Raw genomic sequence first — 17,910 nt, forward strand, 5'->3', positions numbered from 1 at the left:
TTAATGACTTTATCTTATGAGAGAATTGAACATAAGTTAGGTGAATTTTGAACCAAAGTTTTCTGCTATCACCTGTTATCTCACATGTATACCTATTAGTATGTAAGATAATATGAAAACATAAAACAAGTTTGTACTTTCGTCTCCGCTTATTCGGACCAGAAACGGCAGTCCCCACGCGTGCGCCGACAACTTCCGGCCAAAATGCATGTGGACCCCACAATATATCCACCTAATACTTAATGAACAGTAAATACGTACAAGATATGAAGAAAATTAAGGTCCTTCCATTTGGACAAAATTGGCTTAAACTGGTGTACAACGTTCAGAACACCTGACTTTCTGTATCGAACTGGATGCTGCATATGATGAGCTTCTCGTTTGAATGACACAAGTTGTCATCATGCTTGCTTCCTCTTACCTGATGAGCTCTTCAGATACAGCAATTATCATCTCTTCAAACTGGTTTAGCTGCAAGCAAGCATGTTTCTTCAGTTGCTTTTAAACAAACATTCTTGAGGTAACCCGAACTCCTTTTTGACAGGAACATGTTGCCTCCACGGGTCATTATGCAACTTGTAATGCAAAACCTGATTAAGATGAGAGCAGGCGGTCAGCGATTCCTCTTGAAACGTTTTAGTGTTAATTTTAGAACTCGAGTAATTCCATAAATTTTTTATCAACTAACAGAAAATGTTGGAGGAGGGTGGTTTGAGTATTAAACATCTTGCTACATGGAATAGGAGGATATTTACCTGTACCAACGTTGCAAAGACATCGTCTTCAATTAGTTGAGAGAATTGAGCTGCCCACTCTGCCATACGACCAAAACTTGTTTTTTGCCTCTCAGCTTCGAGCATAATAGAATCACGATACAGAAACCTCTGCCAAATTTTCTGCACATTAGCCAGCCTGAACTTTATTTCTGTCTCATTAAACACCTGCAGAATTCAGGAGTCCAAAAATCAGTCAGCTTAATGCCCTCCAAACTTCCAGTCAGAAGCTTCTTTGAATCAATCATAAAAGTAATAATTTACCCGAAGAATATTGATCAAATTTGGAATTTCATCTTCGCTTATCCGAACAGCAAAACTTTCATAGTTGAGCACATTTTCATATGGCAGGAAAATTCCATCCTAAACATGAAACAACAAAATATAAGAAAGACCGAATGTATGTTATCATCATTTGGTTATCATGGTTTAGAATAAAGCATCTAAACATGACCAGGAAAGATAAAAATCCTTAATAATTTGAGAACATAAATAATAAAAGCGGGTTACGCATCCCATAATATGAGAAGATGCAAGCAATCACTATCTTACAAACATTTTAAAATAAGTGATAAACTAACTGAATGTTCCAAGACTCCAAAAAAGGGCCAAGAAATGAATAGAAAATTAACTACCTGAATGACAACAGGAATGCACCCTTGCAAAATACTGTCTTCCATACGACCACTCCAACCATCTCCAGGAAATACCCCGCAAAAAATAGAACTGGCTAAATCCAAGTGATAGTTTTCAGCTCGTAGTGGTGTAACAATCACATCTTCTGCATGTTGTTTTCCGAGTTTCCCTTCCTTGTTAGGACTTGACCCAAATTCTTCAGCCAGTTTCTGCCTGATACCCATGCTATAGCTGCATAAATACCCCAAAATTTTATATCAGATCTTCTGTAAGTTGTGCAATATAGTATCAGTAACTGTTGGCAAGGCACACTCTTGACAGTTGACAGGTTGTCCACAGAAAAATTAAATTCAACCACCCCACAAGTAGATAAATAAATAGCTCTTTCGTTCACTTACGAAGCTTCTGGTCTTCCATTTGGGTAAGCTGGTCCCAGATTTCCATTAAAGTAGAACAGTGTTTTCCGGCTCTCACGAGTTCTGAAAATAAAGTATTGAAATGCCATTGATTAGTTATCATGGTTAACTTTGGGGAGTGCAAAGAAAAAAAAAATCATGGAAATATGAGTACGCTTTCCAGCAGACATGCACCTGGACCAAAGTTTTGAGCTTAAGGAGTTGACATCCGGACTTTTCCAAGCAGGAAGTACGAGATCTTTATCAGGATCAAAGCAAGGATGGTTACCCCTTTTATCAGAAGAAATCTCATTCCAGTTGTCAGCCCAATAAGCTGTTGTTGAATGCTTGTGCTTCGAGTTTGTGTTTCCCCAGTGAACCAACATCATGCTGTTCCATATCTCCTTGGGAGCATAGCAAGCACCTTCATCCCATGAAAAAAACTGCCTTCAGATATGAAGACGACATCATCAGCATGTACTCTTTATAAAATGATCTAAACTACGACAAGAAGAAAAATCTCATTCTGTTCAATTTTTCTCCACACTGGCCTTAAGTAATTCTCTCAGTTACATCATACCCAAATATGGTCTCTTCCAGATGAGCGGTTCCAGAAGGGATACTGTTCAACAATGTGATCGTAAGCCTTCCTATAATATTCCAGAGTGAGAGAGCTCCTCAAGCCCTTGTGTTCCTAAATGTTTCAATAAGCACATAAGAACAAAAGCCAAATCCGAAAGCATTGACTTGGCAAACCCAGATGTGAAATTGCAATTTCACAAATGTATTAATAGTACAAAAAGCATACCTTCATAGTCAAATGAGGAGCATCGTCAGCACGAGTTATAATGCATGAATCAAGAACAGGAACAAAGAAGAAATCTGCTTCATCACCATTTAATGTACGATGCGGACTGGCTAAGATACTTTCATAAAGTGCCATCTGCAAACAAGCAACAAGACTGATGAAAAATCCTAAACATGCTTCAAATTTACAAGTCGACTACGAGTTTCAGTTCAATTAATACCTGTGCACCATACAGCTGATCTGTCCACAATGTTGAATTTTGGTCATCGTAGATTCTGTTTACACACTCTAACCTAAAGTGACGCCCCTGCAACAGGAAATCGAGAAAAAATAAGAACCTTGCTTTGAGGATGAATCAAACAATCACAGTTTTAAGCAAATTCTGACCTCAAGAAGTAGGCTGTTGAAATCTGGGGGCAAGTCATAAACATATATAAGAGGCCTTTTCTTTTTCACCACAGCATTGAGGTTGTCAACTTTCCCCGGAAGATGCGAGCTATCAGGAATATCAACCTGAGCAGGCCGAAGCCATTGAGGCCACTCTCTAACTGATGATGCAACAGATGGAATGCTGCAATCAGTTCCGTACCAGCCACTGTTACACTGGAAACTACACTCAGTTTAGGCAGTACATATTGACAAAGAGCAAATATTATGATAGTCCACATCTATCGATGAATTAAAGGGAACTTGCAAAGGAAAAAGTGCAAAAATTTTTTAAATTAGTGTCAGCAAAATACTTCAACTAGTTTTTCGTTTGAGTGCCTGCACAACACAAAAACCACACACCCATCCCCGCTTCTTGTATATCAAGCCTATAGGCTATAGTTTGGTTTCATACGCTGGTAGCATCTTAACCCTAAAATTGTTGGTCCTCATTGTCCACTACTACGTGTATATGATAACAAGAAGGCACTCAAACAAACAACACATAGCATTCATGCATAATAAACCAGTTGTTACCTGACAAAATCCACCACGGCAATGCCCACGTCCAGAGCATTGATTAATACAAGTACATACTGCAGGCACTTCACAGAACCGTCCCCATAAACCGTCGTATTTACAATCACATTCCTCTTTGAATTTCACCTTATGAGCATACGCTTCAGCAGGGTCCACATTACACCATCCCGGTTTGCTACTATTTGTTGTGAAAACATTATCCAAGTCAGCTTTTGCCCAGTCAGTCAGTTTAGGTGCACCAGGTTCAGAAGGTAACCTGAAACAGATGTCACAGATTTGTGGCATATACAGTGTTTAGTAACTTATTTATACTGACGGAAGCCTAGTTAGGATCTGATAAACTTACTTCACTTGAAAGCCACATGACTCTGCCACAGGTCGATTTGGATATTTCGTGCCTTCCCCACAGAAGCACATTGCTTTTGTTGTGTCACAATGCGCAGAGCAAATTGAGACAACCCATCTCCCGTATGGTCGATCTGGCAATGCTGGGTAGTTGCATTCCAGCTGCAGTCTCTCAGAGCATCCTTCCCCTGAAGAACTAGTTGATGTTAGAATCACAGAAATGATTCATCCGACAAGAGCATACTAGTTCTGGTTTTACCGCAACAGAACAGGCTGTTTAGAAAAAAGAAACCCAAATCTTTGTTGACTATTCCTTCTTTTTTTCTTTTTTTTTTTTTTTAATCTTGTTGTGGGTGGGGGGGGGGGGGGGGAGTCAAAATTTTCAACTAGAATAAGGAAGGCAACTGGGAAACTACGAGAATTTAAGAACTCTTTGAAAGTGATACAATGACAAGGTTTTTTGTTTGTAGTGATGGCAACAATTAGAGCCAAACAACAGAAATGGTGAACCTGCAACCTACCGAAACTCCTCAATAGCTGAGAGAGGGGAGAAATTAAAGAGAGCTTTTTATGTCTTCTACGAAGAAAATATATTAAATGTTCCGAATAGACAGTAAACCATGCAAACCATGTGTTACTCAACATATCACCGAATAGATATTAAACCATGCAAGCAATGATTAGCAAAATATTTGTAATTAAGAATTATTACATCTGTTTTCTACTACTTACTGACAACTTTGTATTTGATCAAGTTGAAGGAAAGAAAGAAGAAGAAATTATACTGACCGGTGTATCCATGAAAGCACCGACAGTGTCCCAATTCATGATTACAGACGCCTTGACCACTGCATTCATTTTTGCAGCCACTACCACCTATAATCTGTCAATATAATTAGTTATAAACAGATAAACGCTCTTCCAATAAAATTTGGCAATTTAGTTTCATTGGATGACTTGCGCAACGCCCACCCACCCCGCTCTTCCGCCCACCATTTACCAGAACACTCCCATGGCATTACTCACTGATATCTTCACGCATTTAGGATAAAACAGAAATATTATGCATATATGAAGTTGTTCTTATTACCTCAACAATGTCGACTTCATTAGAAATTGAATGACAACCAGCAAGCCACCGGCCAATCTCAGCCTTCCATGGTGCACCACGAAAAACAACTGCCTTGTGCAAGTCAGACGGAAACTGACGATCTAAGTCAATAGGTGGTTTTAAATTTCCCTTTGCCTGATCAGTAATTGCTTCAACAGATCCATTAATTGGAAGACAAGAGTTCTGAGCTTGAATAAAGTAATCAAAAGAAGGAACCAACGGAAACCAGAACAGATGAACCATTGAAACCAGTACGATCGAGACCAATGCCACAACAGAAGCAACCGTTGCTATCTGAGACCCTGAGCATTTCCACTTCTGAATGGGAAGCATCATCTTAAAAGGCTTTTCTGAGACAAACCCACAACTATAACTCCATATTCTTGACCTTCTAGCCCTTTATCTGCACCTAAGAAGCTAACACAAATACAAATAAGAATCTATAAACTTAAGAAACCGTAGATACGAAAAACATTAAACAAATCACACAAAGTAACAAGTCAACCATTCCAAATTCCACCACAAAAGTGTAAAAATAAACAAACAAGAGAAATATGCACAAATAAAAAAAAAACGCGATGATTGATGTTTTAGCCTTAGTTCGGTGAGGTAATTCTGAAAAAAAATGGCTGCCAAGGTTTTTTTATGTTTGGTAAACATTCAATTTCAACTTTTTTTTTTTCACGGTTTTGGGTAAAAAAAAAAAAAAAAAACCAAAAACACAAACACAAAGCCACAAAACCCAATTTTGAAAAACTAGTTTTTTTTTCACATTTGTTTTACATAAAAGTTTATCAAACACTGTAATACTGTTTTTTTTTCTCAAAAGCACTTTTACACAAAAATTTACCAAACATTCTGGTGTTTTTATATCACAACTTCTTCTCATAGCATAACAGAAACAATTTTTTTTTAAAGCACAACAATATCAAACCGGCGTTAGTGTGGCTTTAATGGAGAAGTTTTTTTTTTCTTTTTTTTCCTTAAAAAGTTCTATTGTGCATATTTCGGAAAGAAAAAAAATTCAGTAAAACACCCATAGACTTGATAGCATTATAGCAATAACAAAACCCCCCATTACCATAAGTTTGTAAGCAAATCATCAACAGAAAATTTTAATGGGTTTCTGTAAATCTCAATATTAGTCCTGAATTGGTTTCAGCTCCACACCAATCAATCAAACTATTTCATTAATTTATTTTTTGTTTACAAGAAACTATAAAAAGTGATTAATTTCAAATCAGTTCTAGCAAATGAGCAATCACAGAGAGCATTGACTGACCTCTTCTCAGATCTACAGTTGAAATGATGCAAAAACAGAACCTGATGAACTCAAATATATATTTCAATGGAGGGTTCAGATCAATTCAACGGGGAGAGAGAGAGAGAGAGAGAGAAATCGTTCTTCTCTTCTGGGTTAATACAAAAGCCACCCAAGGTTTCTGGCTGAGAAGTTCGAACAAAAACAGAACACGGTTTGGCACGATTCTATTAAATTGACTGTGATTGCCCTTTTCAGTTGATTTTTTTTTTAGGGGGGGGGGGCCAATGTGTTCTGTCTTTTTCCTTTTGTATTTTGTTCCTTTTTTCCTGATAATAATTTTTTTTTTTTTTTGAGTTGAACGATAGCGATTTTATTTTTATTATGAATATGACATACAATCATTCAAAAGGATACTCTGAATTAATTCCGGAGGTTCCTCGAACCAATGGAAGTTAGAAGAAAAATCTAAGGCACGGGCTCATTAGTGGAACGACTAACATTACAAATTTTGAAGGATCCAAAACCTCTCAGGCACTCCCGGACATCATCTAGCAATAAATCTGAAGAAGAGGACCCTCGCTTCAAACTGCCAACCCCCTAAACAACCTGCAAGGCATCACTCTCTAAAATAATGCACTGCATATTCCGTTGCATAGCCCAGTAAAGACCCTCTCTTGCCACCATCAATTCAATCGTATAGGGATTATTGACATGGTTAATTCTGCGAACGAAACCCCTAACATAATTACTAGCTTCATCCCGAAAAACCACACCAATTCCCCCCACCTGAGAAGCAGCACGAAAAGCACCACGCACATTGATTTTGACCCAGCCCGTAGGAGGAGAAGACCAACTGATTTCCTAATAAAAATTAATAGCAAAATTACAATCAATTATATTTTGTTTTAATAATTTCTTATCGAAAAACACTCTATTTTCTTTTATTTAATTTTGTAATTATACTTGGTTATTAAAAAAATGAGTAGGTGCTCTTACTCAAAACTTTTCGTTTCTAATTTATAGACATTCTCATTTATGATTAGAACCGTTCATATTATAAATCACTCTATAGGCTAGTTTGGTATTACTGTGCTTTAAAAAAAAATTGTTTTTGTTGTGCTGCTAGAATAAAGAACTGTAAAATAAAGTTGTTGAGTGTTTGATAAACTTTTTTTGTATGTGTTTTTAACAAAAAAACAATGTCTAAGTATTTAGTAGACTTTTATATAAATTGTTGTAAATATGTTAAATAACTAAAAAAAGGGGTATTTAATGTAATATAATAATTGTCAAGACAGTAATGTAGAAGCAAAGATTATAATTTTGTAAAAGGTAATGCTAGGGAAACCAAATTTGCAAACCAAATGATGTGGTTGTAGATGGTTGAGTTATTAACTAAGTGTCGATTAAGGTCGTTTAGTCATAGAATTGTGTAAGAATAGATGAACGAAAATGGTAAAAACATTACGAACCGTCTATCTATTTGCTACAGTTGATAGAGTTAATGACCTTAGTTTCAATTCAATTTTTGCATAGATAATCTTTATAGAGTGGTTTATAATATGAATTTTCGGCTATAAGCACAAAGTTATGTGAATTAGACAAGAAAAAATTTGGATAGGAGCTCCTACTCATCTTTCAGTAGTCATGCATTCCTCATAATTTTTGGTTCAGGAAAGATGTCAAAATACAATAACAAGCTCTAGAAGTAGAAAGCTACAAAATGTAAAAATGAGTTAAATTTTTTAATGGATTCACATAAACTCCACGTGGATTTAAAAGGAATTTTATACAGATTTTGTTATGGAGTTTAATGGATATTAATAGAGTTTTTATAGCATTTACATAAAATGCTAAAAATCACAACCAATATGCCAAAAGGAAAGCAAAAAAGAAAGCAAGATTTCTACAGTGATGAAGGGGAGTAGTGTTGGCAGTACAACACCTATTAAGTGATTAAACTACCTTCGTGAACGTCACAACCGATGACCTATAGCCTTTTTTTTATCTAATATGGTAATTAAAAGACTATAGAACAACAAAATTACAAGCTTTGTCGGGTTATAACAATCTAATGACAAAGCGTCCATTCACGGGTATTTTTCTTCTTTAGGGGATGCCAAGATCAGGCAAGAAAATTGAACCAAAAAAAAAGTATCAGGCAATGAAATTGATGTTTAGAATTTGGTTGAGTTGTTGAGATTTTAGGGCTCTCCAAAACAAAATTGGCCATGAGGAGAAGACAAGAAAATTGTGGATTACTAGTTCCTTGAAGACAAAGAAATAAAGATTTGGCCATACAGAGAAGACAGAAAAATTGAAAACGAAGTTTGTAGGTTTCTGGGTGTGTTACCTTTACATGTTTGCTTACAAGAAGAGTTTGTTCCTATCCAAGCCTGCTCATATGTTGTAGAGGGAGGAATCACAATGAAATCTTAGGGGTAGAGGCATGATTTGTGAGGGCTCTGGTATTTATATTTTTTACTCTAGAATCCACCAAAATCCTCCAACTCTTAAATTCCTACAAATTCATTGAATTTTGAATACAACCAGATTTTGAAACATTTTTAAAAACTTGATATTGAATACCACCAGATTTTGACAGACTCTTTAAAAATCTCAATTTAAAATCTTAATTTAAGGTCTAATAGTATTCCTCTTCACTTGTAAGTGAGAAGTCTTAGGTTCAAATATCGCCAAAAGTGAATTTAATTTTAAACCACATTATTGCTAACTCATTGTGTGGCTAAGTTCAGCCTCACCTCCCTTCTTTAATGTATAATATGTTAGCTTAAAAAAAAAAAAAAAAACCTTAAAAGTCTACAAAAATTCACCACTAAAAATTAAATAGATTTGACAACACAAAAAAATAAATTAAATAGAATTCATTGACCTTTAAATAGCACAACACTTTTCTAGACTTGTAAAGAATCATAATTAAATACCAATAAATTTTGTCAACCTTTTTAGAAATCTAAATAGAATTAATTGAAGAAATTATCACTAGCACTTTAAAATTTTAAATTTTCTTTAATTAAGGAATAAAATTTATTAGAAAGCAAAATTCTGAGTACAACCAGTAGCAGTAAAATCAAATTGAAGAGCTTGGACTGCACAAGACGGAAGTGTGCGACCCTAAATAAGAGTATTTGTACTACTAAACCCAACAATAGTGATCATATCTATAAGGAAATTTGCCTCTCTAAAAACATGACTCCATAAAACAGTCTGAAAAGAGGCTGCCAGATTCCTAATATCCTCAACTATATTCCTGTTTCTCCAAGGAATTCTGGACCTCCCTTCAATTGCATCAATGACAAGCCCACACAAATGTTTTTAAATCCTCGAATCTTAGCCATCAACAGAGCATCTCGCAACCCAATAGCCTCTGCTATTTAAATTGTATTTTCTCCGAAGTTTCGGTTGATTTTTGCAGGGAAGACCGATTTTCCATGGGTAATTCTATAAAGGGATAATTTGATATAGATCCAATTTTGTGAGCCATTACTATAATTAGTCTATTGCATTGAAATATGTCCAATAATTGATATTCCACGTAAGCTTATTTATAATTTGTACCATATTTATCCTTTAGACTTATAAATTGTAGTAAATATTCAAAATTTCTTAATTATATCATTATTTGTGATTTAACTAATCCCTTAATTGTAGGATTAGTTATAGCAATAAAATCTCAACCCCCAATCCGTTTCATCCCTCTTTTTTTTTTCCTTCTTCTAAACAATTTCCTTTGTTAGATCATGGAATCAATCATCCTCTTTCTTCTATCATATTTCATGGGTGATATTTTGTGTTCCTCCCTCCAAATTCTTTCATGACAATTTCAGTTTTTACATAGCTTTCACAATTTTTTTACATATTCGTTCGGCAATACAGTATCAATTGCAAGCAATAATACAGTATCATGCATTTATATTTGCTCTATTATATTTTTGTGCGTATCATAAAGGTAAACTGAAACTTAGTATTTGTTCCTTTTTTTTGTTTAGTATTTGTTCCTTTAATAGAGGTATATTATATCATATTTCTATTCTAATGTTCTGCCATGGAGGTTCAACATTTTTCTTCCTATACAATAGGTGGTTTATTTTTATCTTGTTGGTAGATTATATCTATTTTGTAGGTATAAAGCATTTTTCTTCCTATACAATAGTTAGTTTATTTTTGTTTTGTAGGTAGATTACATCTGTTTTGTTGGTATAAAGTATTTTTCTTCCTATACAATAGGTAGTTACTAAATTATATCGGTTTTGTAGGTAAACATCATTAGGTGGTTACTAGATAATATTTTAGCTAGTATTTAAATATTCAAAATTAAAAACTGAATAAATGATACAAAAATTAAAGAATTCAAATATTTTTATCTAAAAGGGCAAAATTGGTATAAAAATATGTAATTAGATAACTGGACTTAGTTAAAAAACTACCTTTGTTTTTGGACCTAAATCGAAAAGCCCCTTCTATAAATGTACATGTTTGTGTCTCTGTGTTTGTTGATAAGATTAAAAGCACACTATAAAGTAACACACAAATGTTCTGTTGATTTTTCTAAAATTTGTCAATTGTAGCATATAAAAATAAGGGTGTTTCCCACGGAAAATTGTTTTATCTAACTACTTAAAATGTCACAAAAATTGGCTGATGTCCCTACTGACCAGCTACTGAAAAATAATTATTAGACCAACTTACACTTTTCTAAATTCAACAAAATTTTATATGCAGATACTAGACACACAGAGATACACTCACACAAATTTTTGGGATTTTTGGAGTTGATTTGCTATTTTAATTAAATTCAACAAAAACAAGACAGATACGGATTTTAAATAATAAAAACAGATTGTAATTCACAAATTAAGAAAACAAGTTAGGGGAATAGCTATCCACCACCAAATAATCATGCAAACATGTTATGTTTCATTCAAAGTCCTTTTATTTCCGGATGAAAATGCTCAGGTCGGTTCAATGTTAGAACATAACCTATTACTCTTTCATACATAGCATGTTAAGAGGGTTTTCAACTTAACTTAGTTCCTAGCATGCAATCTAGAATGGTGTGTTCATAGATTTAACAAGTAGAAATCATTACGAACGAAAAGAATTTGTGTTACCACAAGGCATCGTAAGTACTGACGTTGTCTTACCTATCCTAGAAATTAATTCACATGTTAATCGCAATTAACAAGCACTACTCAAGAACATAAGTAGGTCCTCATTCGACAAGGGTAGGCACATACATATTTATAGTATTAGAATCCTAGATATACTTACTAAGTATACATCCATAGAAAACATATAAAGAACTCATCACTGACATAAGTAGTGAACCAATTTTTATCTTTCATAAAAGAAATTGAAATGAAATGTCATAACAAACTTGCAATCATATTTGGGGCTTCAAAACAGCCCCTAACTTCTAGAAATTTAGTTACACATAATTCTCAAATTAAACCAAAAGTAAAACATGGGTTTGAGAAGATAGAACCAAAAGAATCGAGTGAGGTCTCCTCTTCTTTCCTTCCTTCTGATAGGAGCATATTTATGCTACTTAGTTGTGTTGTTTCCTTACACTTAGTGAGTTAATTACTATGTATTTCAGTCTTTTAAAGTATTTTCGTGTGTTTTTAGGTCCTAATGGCAAAAGGAGCAAGAAAGTGCATTTTGAGGCTATTTGGAGCATTTTTGGGCATGGATTGGATAGCTTAATCATGTAGCAATGAGGATGGACGAAATTGAAGACTAGAAGAGCTAGGAAAGGCTACAAATCTGGTGGAAGAAGTTCTACTCCAATGAAGATAAGGAAGAAGCAAGAAACAAGGAACCTTATCCAACCTTATCCAACCTTATCTTATCCTATCCTAGAAACCCTATCCTATCCTATCTCTAACATTATCCTATTCTATCCTATCCAAATCAGATTGGGACCTAAACCTAGCTACTTAGGGAGAATCAATTACACATTTAAACACCTATTTCAGTTTCTAGAAGACTCATCCATACCATTGCCGCAAATCACCATTCCTTGTAGGTTTAGGAATCACAATCCTTTTCCTACTCCTATATCACATGTCCTAGGCCCTTTAGGATTAGGAAATCTGCCTTAAACACATTTTCTAGAACACCTAATCCTATCCCTACATGTGTGCCGCACCTAGCCTTCTAGAAATCCCTAATTCCTAGCCGAAATTCCTATTCCCATTCCCATTTAATTTCTGCCTTGAGTTAACCTTTTTACAATGGGATTAGGCAATCCTTTTCCTTCACTAAGTGTGCCAAAATAGCCTATATAAACAGCCTTGCCGTGCCATTTAATAACCACCACCCTTCACACAACAACAACCATCCCTTCACACAACATTCATACATCCCTTCAGAAATCAACCCTTGCCGTGACCTTGCAACCACCCATCCATCATTCCCCTACTTCCATACATCCATCCCAACCTCCATACACCACCATAACCCCTTGCCGCACCACCATATATACCTAAAACCATCCAAAATCCAGAAAATCGTCCACAAACTCACCATAGACCCTTATGCCGTGACCTAGCAAGGAGGAGGAGAAGGAAGACCAAGCCTTGGGCGTTTGTACATTCAAGTTGGAGTGTTGGACGTGTCTAGGTGTAATCTATCTTTTATTTTCAATGTTTAAATCTATATTGCTTTGTTTTGTCATGAACATGAGAGGCTAAACTCGTTTTAGCCTAGGGATGCTTTGAAACCATGATTACAATTATAATATGATTTGATTAATTCCAGTTGTGATTTCATAAATTGCGAATGCAATTTACTTAACCGTTTGATGGATAACTTATTCTTGTATGTTTATTAGGGAGGCCTACTTAATTTGCATGCTTGAATTTGGGGCTAGAATATAAGGGTGTTTCACATAATCGTCACAAACTTATATTCACAAGTAGTTAAGGTTGTTTTCACAATCATGTTAAGTAAATTCCTAGCATGCGTATCATGATGTCATAGTTACAAGTGCTTTGTCAATACTTATGGTTTCCATTGAACGTAATGATCTTTAACCGTATCTCTATTATGATGTCATGTAGGGGACTTTTTGAAGAATGCTTTGGGTTGTCGTATGATGTCATCCAATCCACTAATTTAAGGGAAATCTGAGGGTTAATTAGTGATGTCACGGTTAATCTGGGGTGATGAGGTTCATGGTTTATCGGAAAAGCAACTGGAAATCAATTTATGTTAGAAAGTATCATGTGTGGAGAAGTATCCCTTGGCTATCCCATCATCCATTAGTTTTTCTTATTTTCGTCCAAAATCTGTTTTAAAGTTTTAAGTCACTTGTTTTCTTCTAAATTCGTCCAAAATCAAAACCCCCTTTCTTATTTGTTCCAAATCTGTCCAAAAGGGTCTTTTTGAGTCTTTAGAGTCAAAACCAAGTGTATTTTCGTCCAAATTAAGTCATAGAGTCTAAATTGAGTCTTTGTGGTTGTTTTTGGTTGTTTTGAGTCTTTAAAGTTTGTTTTGAGTCATATAAGTTAGTAAGAGTCTTGTGAGTCTATTTAAAGTGTTTTAAAACATATTTTCACATCTTTGAGTCAATTTTCATTAGATTAGCAATCCCTCCTAATCCCCGGCCTAGAACGATCCCTACTTATATCTATACTACAATTGTCGAAAAGAGGGTTTAATTTGTGTGCTTATATATTTCGCATCAAATTTTTGGCGCCGTTGCCAGGGATTAGCAACTTTGCTAATCCCTTGGTTCTGTTCTTTTTGGTTTAGTTGTTTCCGTTTTAGTTTCTAACTTAGTGTTGTTTTCTTTGTTTGTTGTTACTTTTGATATTTGATTTAGTTCTCTTTCTTTGATTTTAGGTACTAGAGAAGTAAGATATGGATTTTGCTAGCATTCAAGCTCAATTGGCAAATCTTACTTCTCAATTGTCGCCGTATGCCGAACGGACCACAATGCAGAGTGTCCCTACATTTGGTGCTTCATATAGGCAAGGATTTCAAGCCAATCAATGTCCACAAAGAGATTGGAAGGATCATTCAAACTCTATGTGGTGGGAAGCTCAACAAGTTCAACGTGAAACATATTGGCAGCCATATGAGGAGTTCTATTCAAGACCTATGCAGCCACCTCAACTTCATATGCAATATGCTCAATCAAATTCAAGTTCGTCAATAGATTATAATCAAATTCTTAATGAATTAAATTCTTTGGTGCAGGGGTCACAAAATCAAGCCAAGGAGGCTCAACAAGAAGCATATTGGCAACCATATGAGGAGTTCTATACAACACCTATGCAGCAACCACAACCTCCCCCACAACAATTCCAATCAAGTTCAAGTATGTCCATGGATAATGATAAAAATTTTCAATTACTAACCTCTTTGACGCAGGACGAACAAAATCAAGACAAGAAGTTGGGTAAATTGGAGGAGCAAATTGGGCAGATTATGGAGTTCATGAAACAAATTCAAGAGCAAAGTGAACTCTCCAACTCAACTATTGAAAACTCGAAGGAAGATTTTGAAATCCATAATGCTATCACTTTGGGAAGTGCTATGGAGGTTGGAGCTGACCTAATAATGTCCAAACATAGCCTAGAAGTGGATGAGGAGCTGCTAATTGAGGAGGAGGAAGAAGACATGCACACGGCAAGGGTAGAACAACCCTTGCCGCAGCCCCCTAAGCCCTCTAAATCACCCACCACAAGTAAGGACGTCCCAATTCCATGCTATTCTGATGTTATTCCACCCAATGTCCCTTTTCCTAGCAGGTTTTTGATTCCCAACCAAGAAGAGAGTAAAAAGGACATCGTGGAAGCCTTCCCAAAGGTGCAAAATGCTATTCCAATTCTTGGTGCAACACAACAAGTTTTAGATGGTGTTGAATTCTTCAAAGGACTTTGTACACCAAGAAGAATGATTCAAGAGAAGGTAGTGGCTGGAGAAGATGTAGAAGGCATCAAAGAGGACATATTTGAAACCACAAAACCCAAAGAAGTTGAATTTGATGACATTGGACAAGTCATAACCATCACATGCAATCTGGCCAAGTCCAATATCCCTGAAACTTTCAAAGGAGTGGTGTTTGTCATTGAGTTCTTGTCGGACAAAACAAGTAAGTCATCTTCTCCAAATTCCATTACATTTTATACTAACTGGCTGATTTTGATGAATCAGGCACCTACACTAGAATTCAAACCAATGCCGGTTCACTTCAAGTATCACCTTCCATTCAAGGATCCATTCTATTCCGTGGGCTCCAAATGAAGATAAGAAGAAGGTTCGTCCGGCTGCACGACGTTAAAGCAAGCGCTCTTGGGAGGCAACCCATGCATTCAACGAGAGAGGATGTGGGCAATTCACCAATTCAAGCTACAAAATCAGATTTGCGTTCCTCAATCTCTATCTCTTTATTATTTTTATTTTGTCATGTTAGTTCGTTTATATTGTTTGTTTGGATGTGAGTCTTTGTGTGAAACATTGAGGACAATGTTTGATTTAAGTGTGGGGGGGGGGGGGGTAAACAAAGTGTTTTCCATGCAAATTCGTGGGATTTTATCACCCATCATTTCTAAAGTTGTTTCACACTGTTTTTAAGTGTTTTTAGAGTGTTTTGAAGTGTTTTTAGGTCTTGTGGTCACAAAATCCGAAAATTTACAAAACAATTACACAATAGTTTTGAAAAACCCAAAAAGAGTTGTTTTTAAGTTGTTTTTGTGTGTTTGTTTGTGTCTTAGGTCACCTTCCAACACAATGATGAGGATTTGGTTTTTAATTGCATGACTATTAAAGAATGTTGTAAACATGGCTGGAAGTTGATTTATACTTTGGTTTATGCTTGGTTATGGTTATAATTTATGAATTCACATGTAATTACAAAGATAAAATCAGTTTTTGTAACATGCTTGAAGGAAGAAACTCAAACTAACGCTACATCCTTGAGAGACTTGAGCCTATAACGTTCTTTGGAGAGTATAATCTATGATTTCTTGTTTTCTAAAGTTGTTGCATGATCTCATCATTCTTTGCTTGGTTGCTATTTAGAATGCATTTCATTATAGTTCCAAATACTAGAACTCATGCCCATTTCATTCAAAGCATGATATTGATTGCATAACATACAATAAGATGAAGTTGTTAGTCAAGCCAGAGCCAAAAAGCTTATCCCTTTTCATATGTATTGTAGGGTTAACCCTCTTGAGCCTTTTCAAAGCCTATTTTCGTTTTTAGCCACATTATCCTCACCTAGCCTAGAATAGGACTTTCCATACCTTGGTTTTTAAAGGATAGTGAAGCACGACTTAGAGTGAACTCCTTTAGTCAATTCATGGCAGAAAACAAGTGTGGGGGAAGATGATAGGGCACGAAAAAGAAAAAAAAAAGAAAAAAAAAAAAAAAAAAAAAAGAGAAAAAGAGAAGGAAAGAAGAGAAATTCGTAGAAAAATCAAAAGAAAATAGAAAAGTGTTCAAAAGAAAGAAAAGGAGTTGAAAAATAAGTGAGAATGAACTCACAAGTGTTGGTTGTTGAAGGAAGGGTCCAAAAGAGTGAATTTGACCCTAAATGTTGCATGAATCTTCTCTTGTGTTTAAAAGTTAGTTTTTTTTGCCATTAGAAGTGAGTTTAAGTGTCAATTTCATTACTTTGCTTACTATTGCTTTAAGAACGTTTGTTTATCCTTACCTTTCTTTGTTAGCCAATACCTTAGCCTCGTTACAACCCTCAACTTCTATCTTGATGTTATGTGTTCAATATGTGGAGTTTGAATTTGGTATGAGCATATGGAATCACTGGTTCTCGTTCTAAGTAGTAGCATTCCATTCATGAGATCATATTCATGTCATTGTCGTAAATCCAGAAAATGCTTTCTTTGATATAACATATGTGAGTATTAGTCTTCATATTTACATCAATCTTCTCACATATAACTAGTGTAGGGTGTGAAGTTAGAAAATCTGTGTGAAAATAGAGTGCATTCTAGTGAGGAATTGAGGGAATTCTCTAAGGCATGTTACTACATTCGAAACATTGTTTTAATTGATTATATGTGAACTAATAGGTAGTAACTATGATTAAGTGTTTGTTGAAGTATAAAGAAAGATAAAAACCGTGGGGATGATGTTCTCTAATGTGTCATGTTCGTTGGGAATCCCTGAGATACATGTTGGAAGGTTTAGAATGTGTTTTGTTTTGTTTTTGATTTATTTCGTTTTGCTTGAGGACTAGCAAAAGCTAAGTGTGGGGGAATTTGATAGGAGCATATTTATGCTACTTAGTTGTGTTGTTTCCTTACACTTAGTGAGTTAATTACTATGTATTTCAGTCTTTTAAAGTATTTTCGTGTGTTTTTAGGTCCTAATGGCAAAAGGAGCAAGAAAGTGCATTTTGAGGCTATTTGGAGCATTTTTGGGCATGGATTGGATAGCTTAATCATGTAGCAATGAGGATGGACGAAATTGAAGACTAGAAGAGCTAGGAAAGGCTACAAATCTGGTGGAAGAAGTTCTACTCCAATGAAGATAAGGAAGAAGCAAGAAACAAGGAACCTTATCCAACCTTATCCAACCTTATCTTATCCTATCCTAGAAACCCTATCCTATCCTAT

General features: G+C 35.4%; 1 protein-coding gene across 2 annotated transcripts; it reads right to left on the reverse strand.

Moving 5' to 3' along the window:
- Window positions 1-41: 41 nt before the first annotated feature.
- On the reverse strand, window positions 42-9,762 carry LOC137713482 (uncharacterized). 2 transcript variants are annotated; one of them, XM_088684721.1, is made up of 16 exons: window positions 9,742-9,762; window positions 6,317-6,589; window positions 5,014-5,443; window positions 4,713-4,806; window positions 3,925-4,111; window positions 3,576-3,834; window positions 3,000-3,215; window positions 2,833-2,919; window positions 2,613-2,747; window positions 2,385-2,498; window positions 2,000-2,247; window positions 1,808-1,888; window positions 1,409-1,640; window positions 1,038-1,136; window positions 756-941; window positions 42-590 (listed from the first exon to the last, which is right to left on the reverse strand). In XM_088684721.1, exons 3-16 carry the CDS (start codon window positions 5,368-5,370, stop codon window positions 492-494), a joined length of 2,394 nt encoding a protein of 797 aa, XP_088540847.1. In that variant the 5' UTR covers window positions 5,371-5,443; window positions 6,317-6,589; window positions 9,742-9,762; the 3' UTR covers window positions 42-491. The 2 variants fall into 2 exon arrangements, with proteins under 2 accessions (XP_088540847.1, XP_088540848.1); XM_088684722.1 differs by lacking the exon at window positions 9,742-9,762 and having other exon boundaries at window positions 5,014-5,451; window positions 6,317-6,521.
- Window positions 9,763-17,910: the final 8,148 nt, after the last annotated feature.

The sequence above is a fragment of the Pyrus communis genome, chromosome 14, assembly GCF_041283825.1.
Source record: "Pyrus communis isolate YQ-2024b chromosome 14, ASM4128382v1, whole genome shotgun sequence".
Classification (NCBI taxonomy): domain Eukaryota; kingdom Viridiplantae; phylum Streptophyta; class Magnoliopsida; order Rosales; family Rosaceae; genus Pyrus; species Pyrus communis.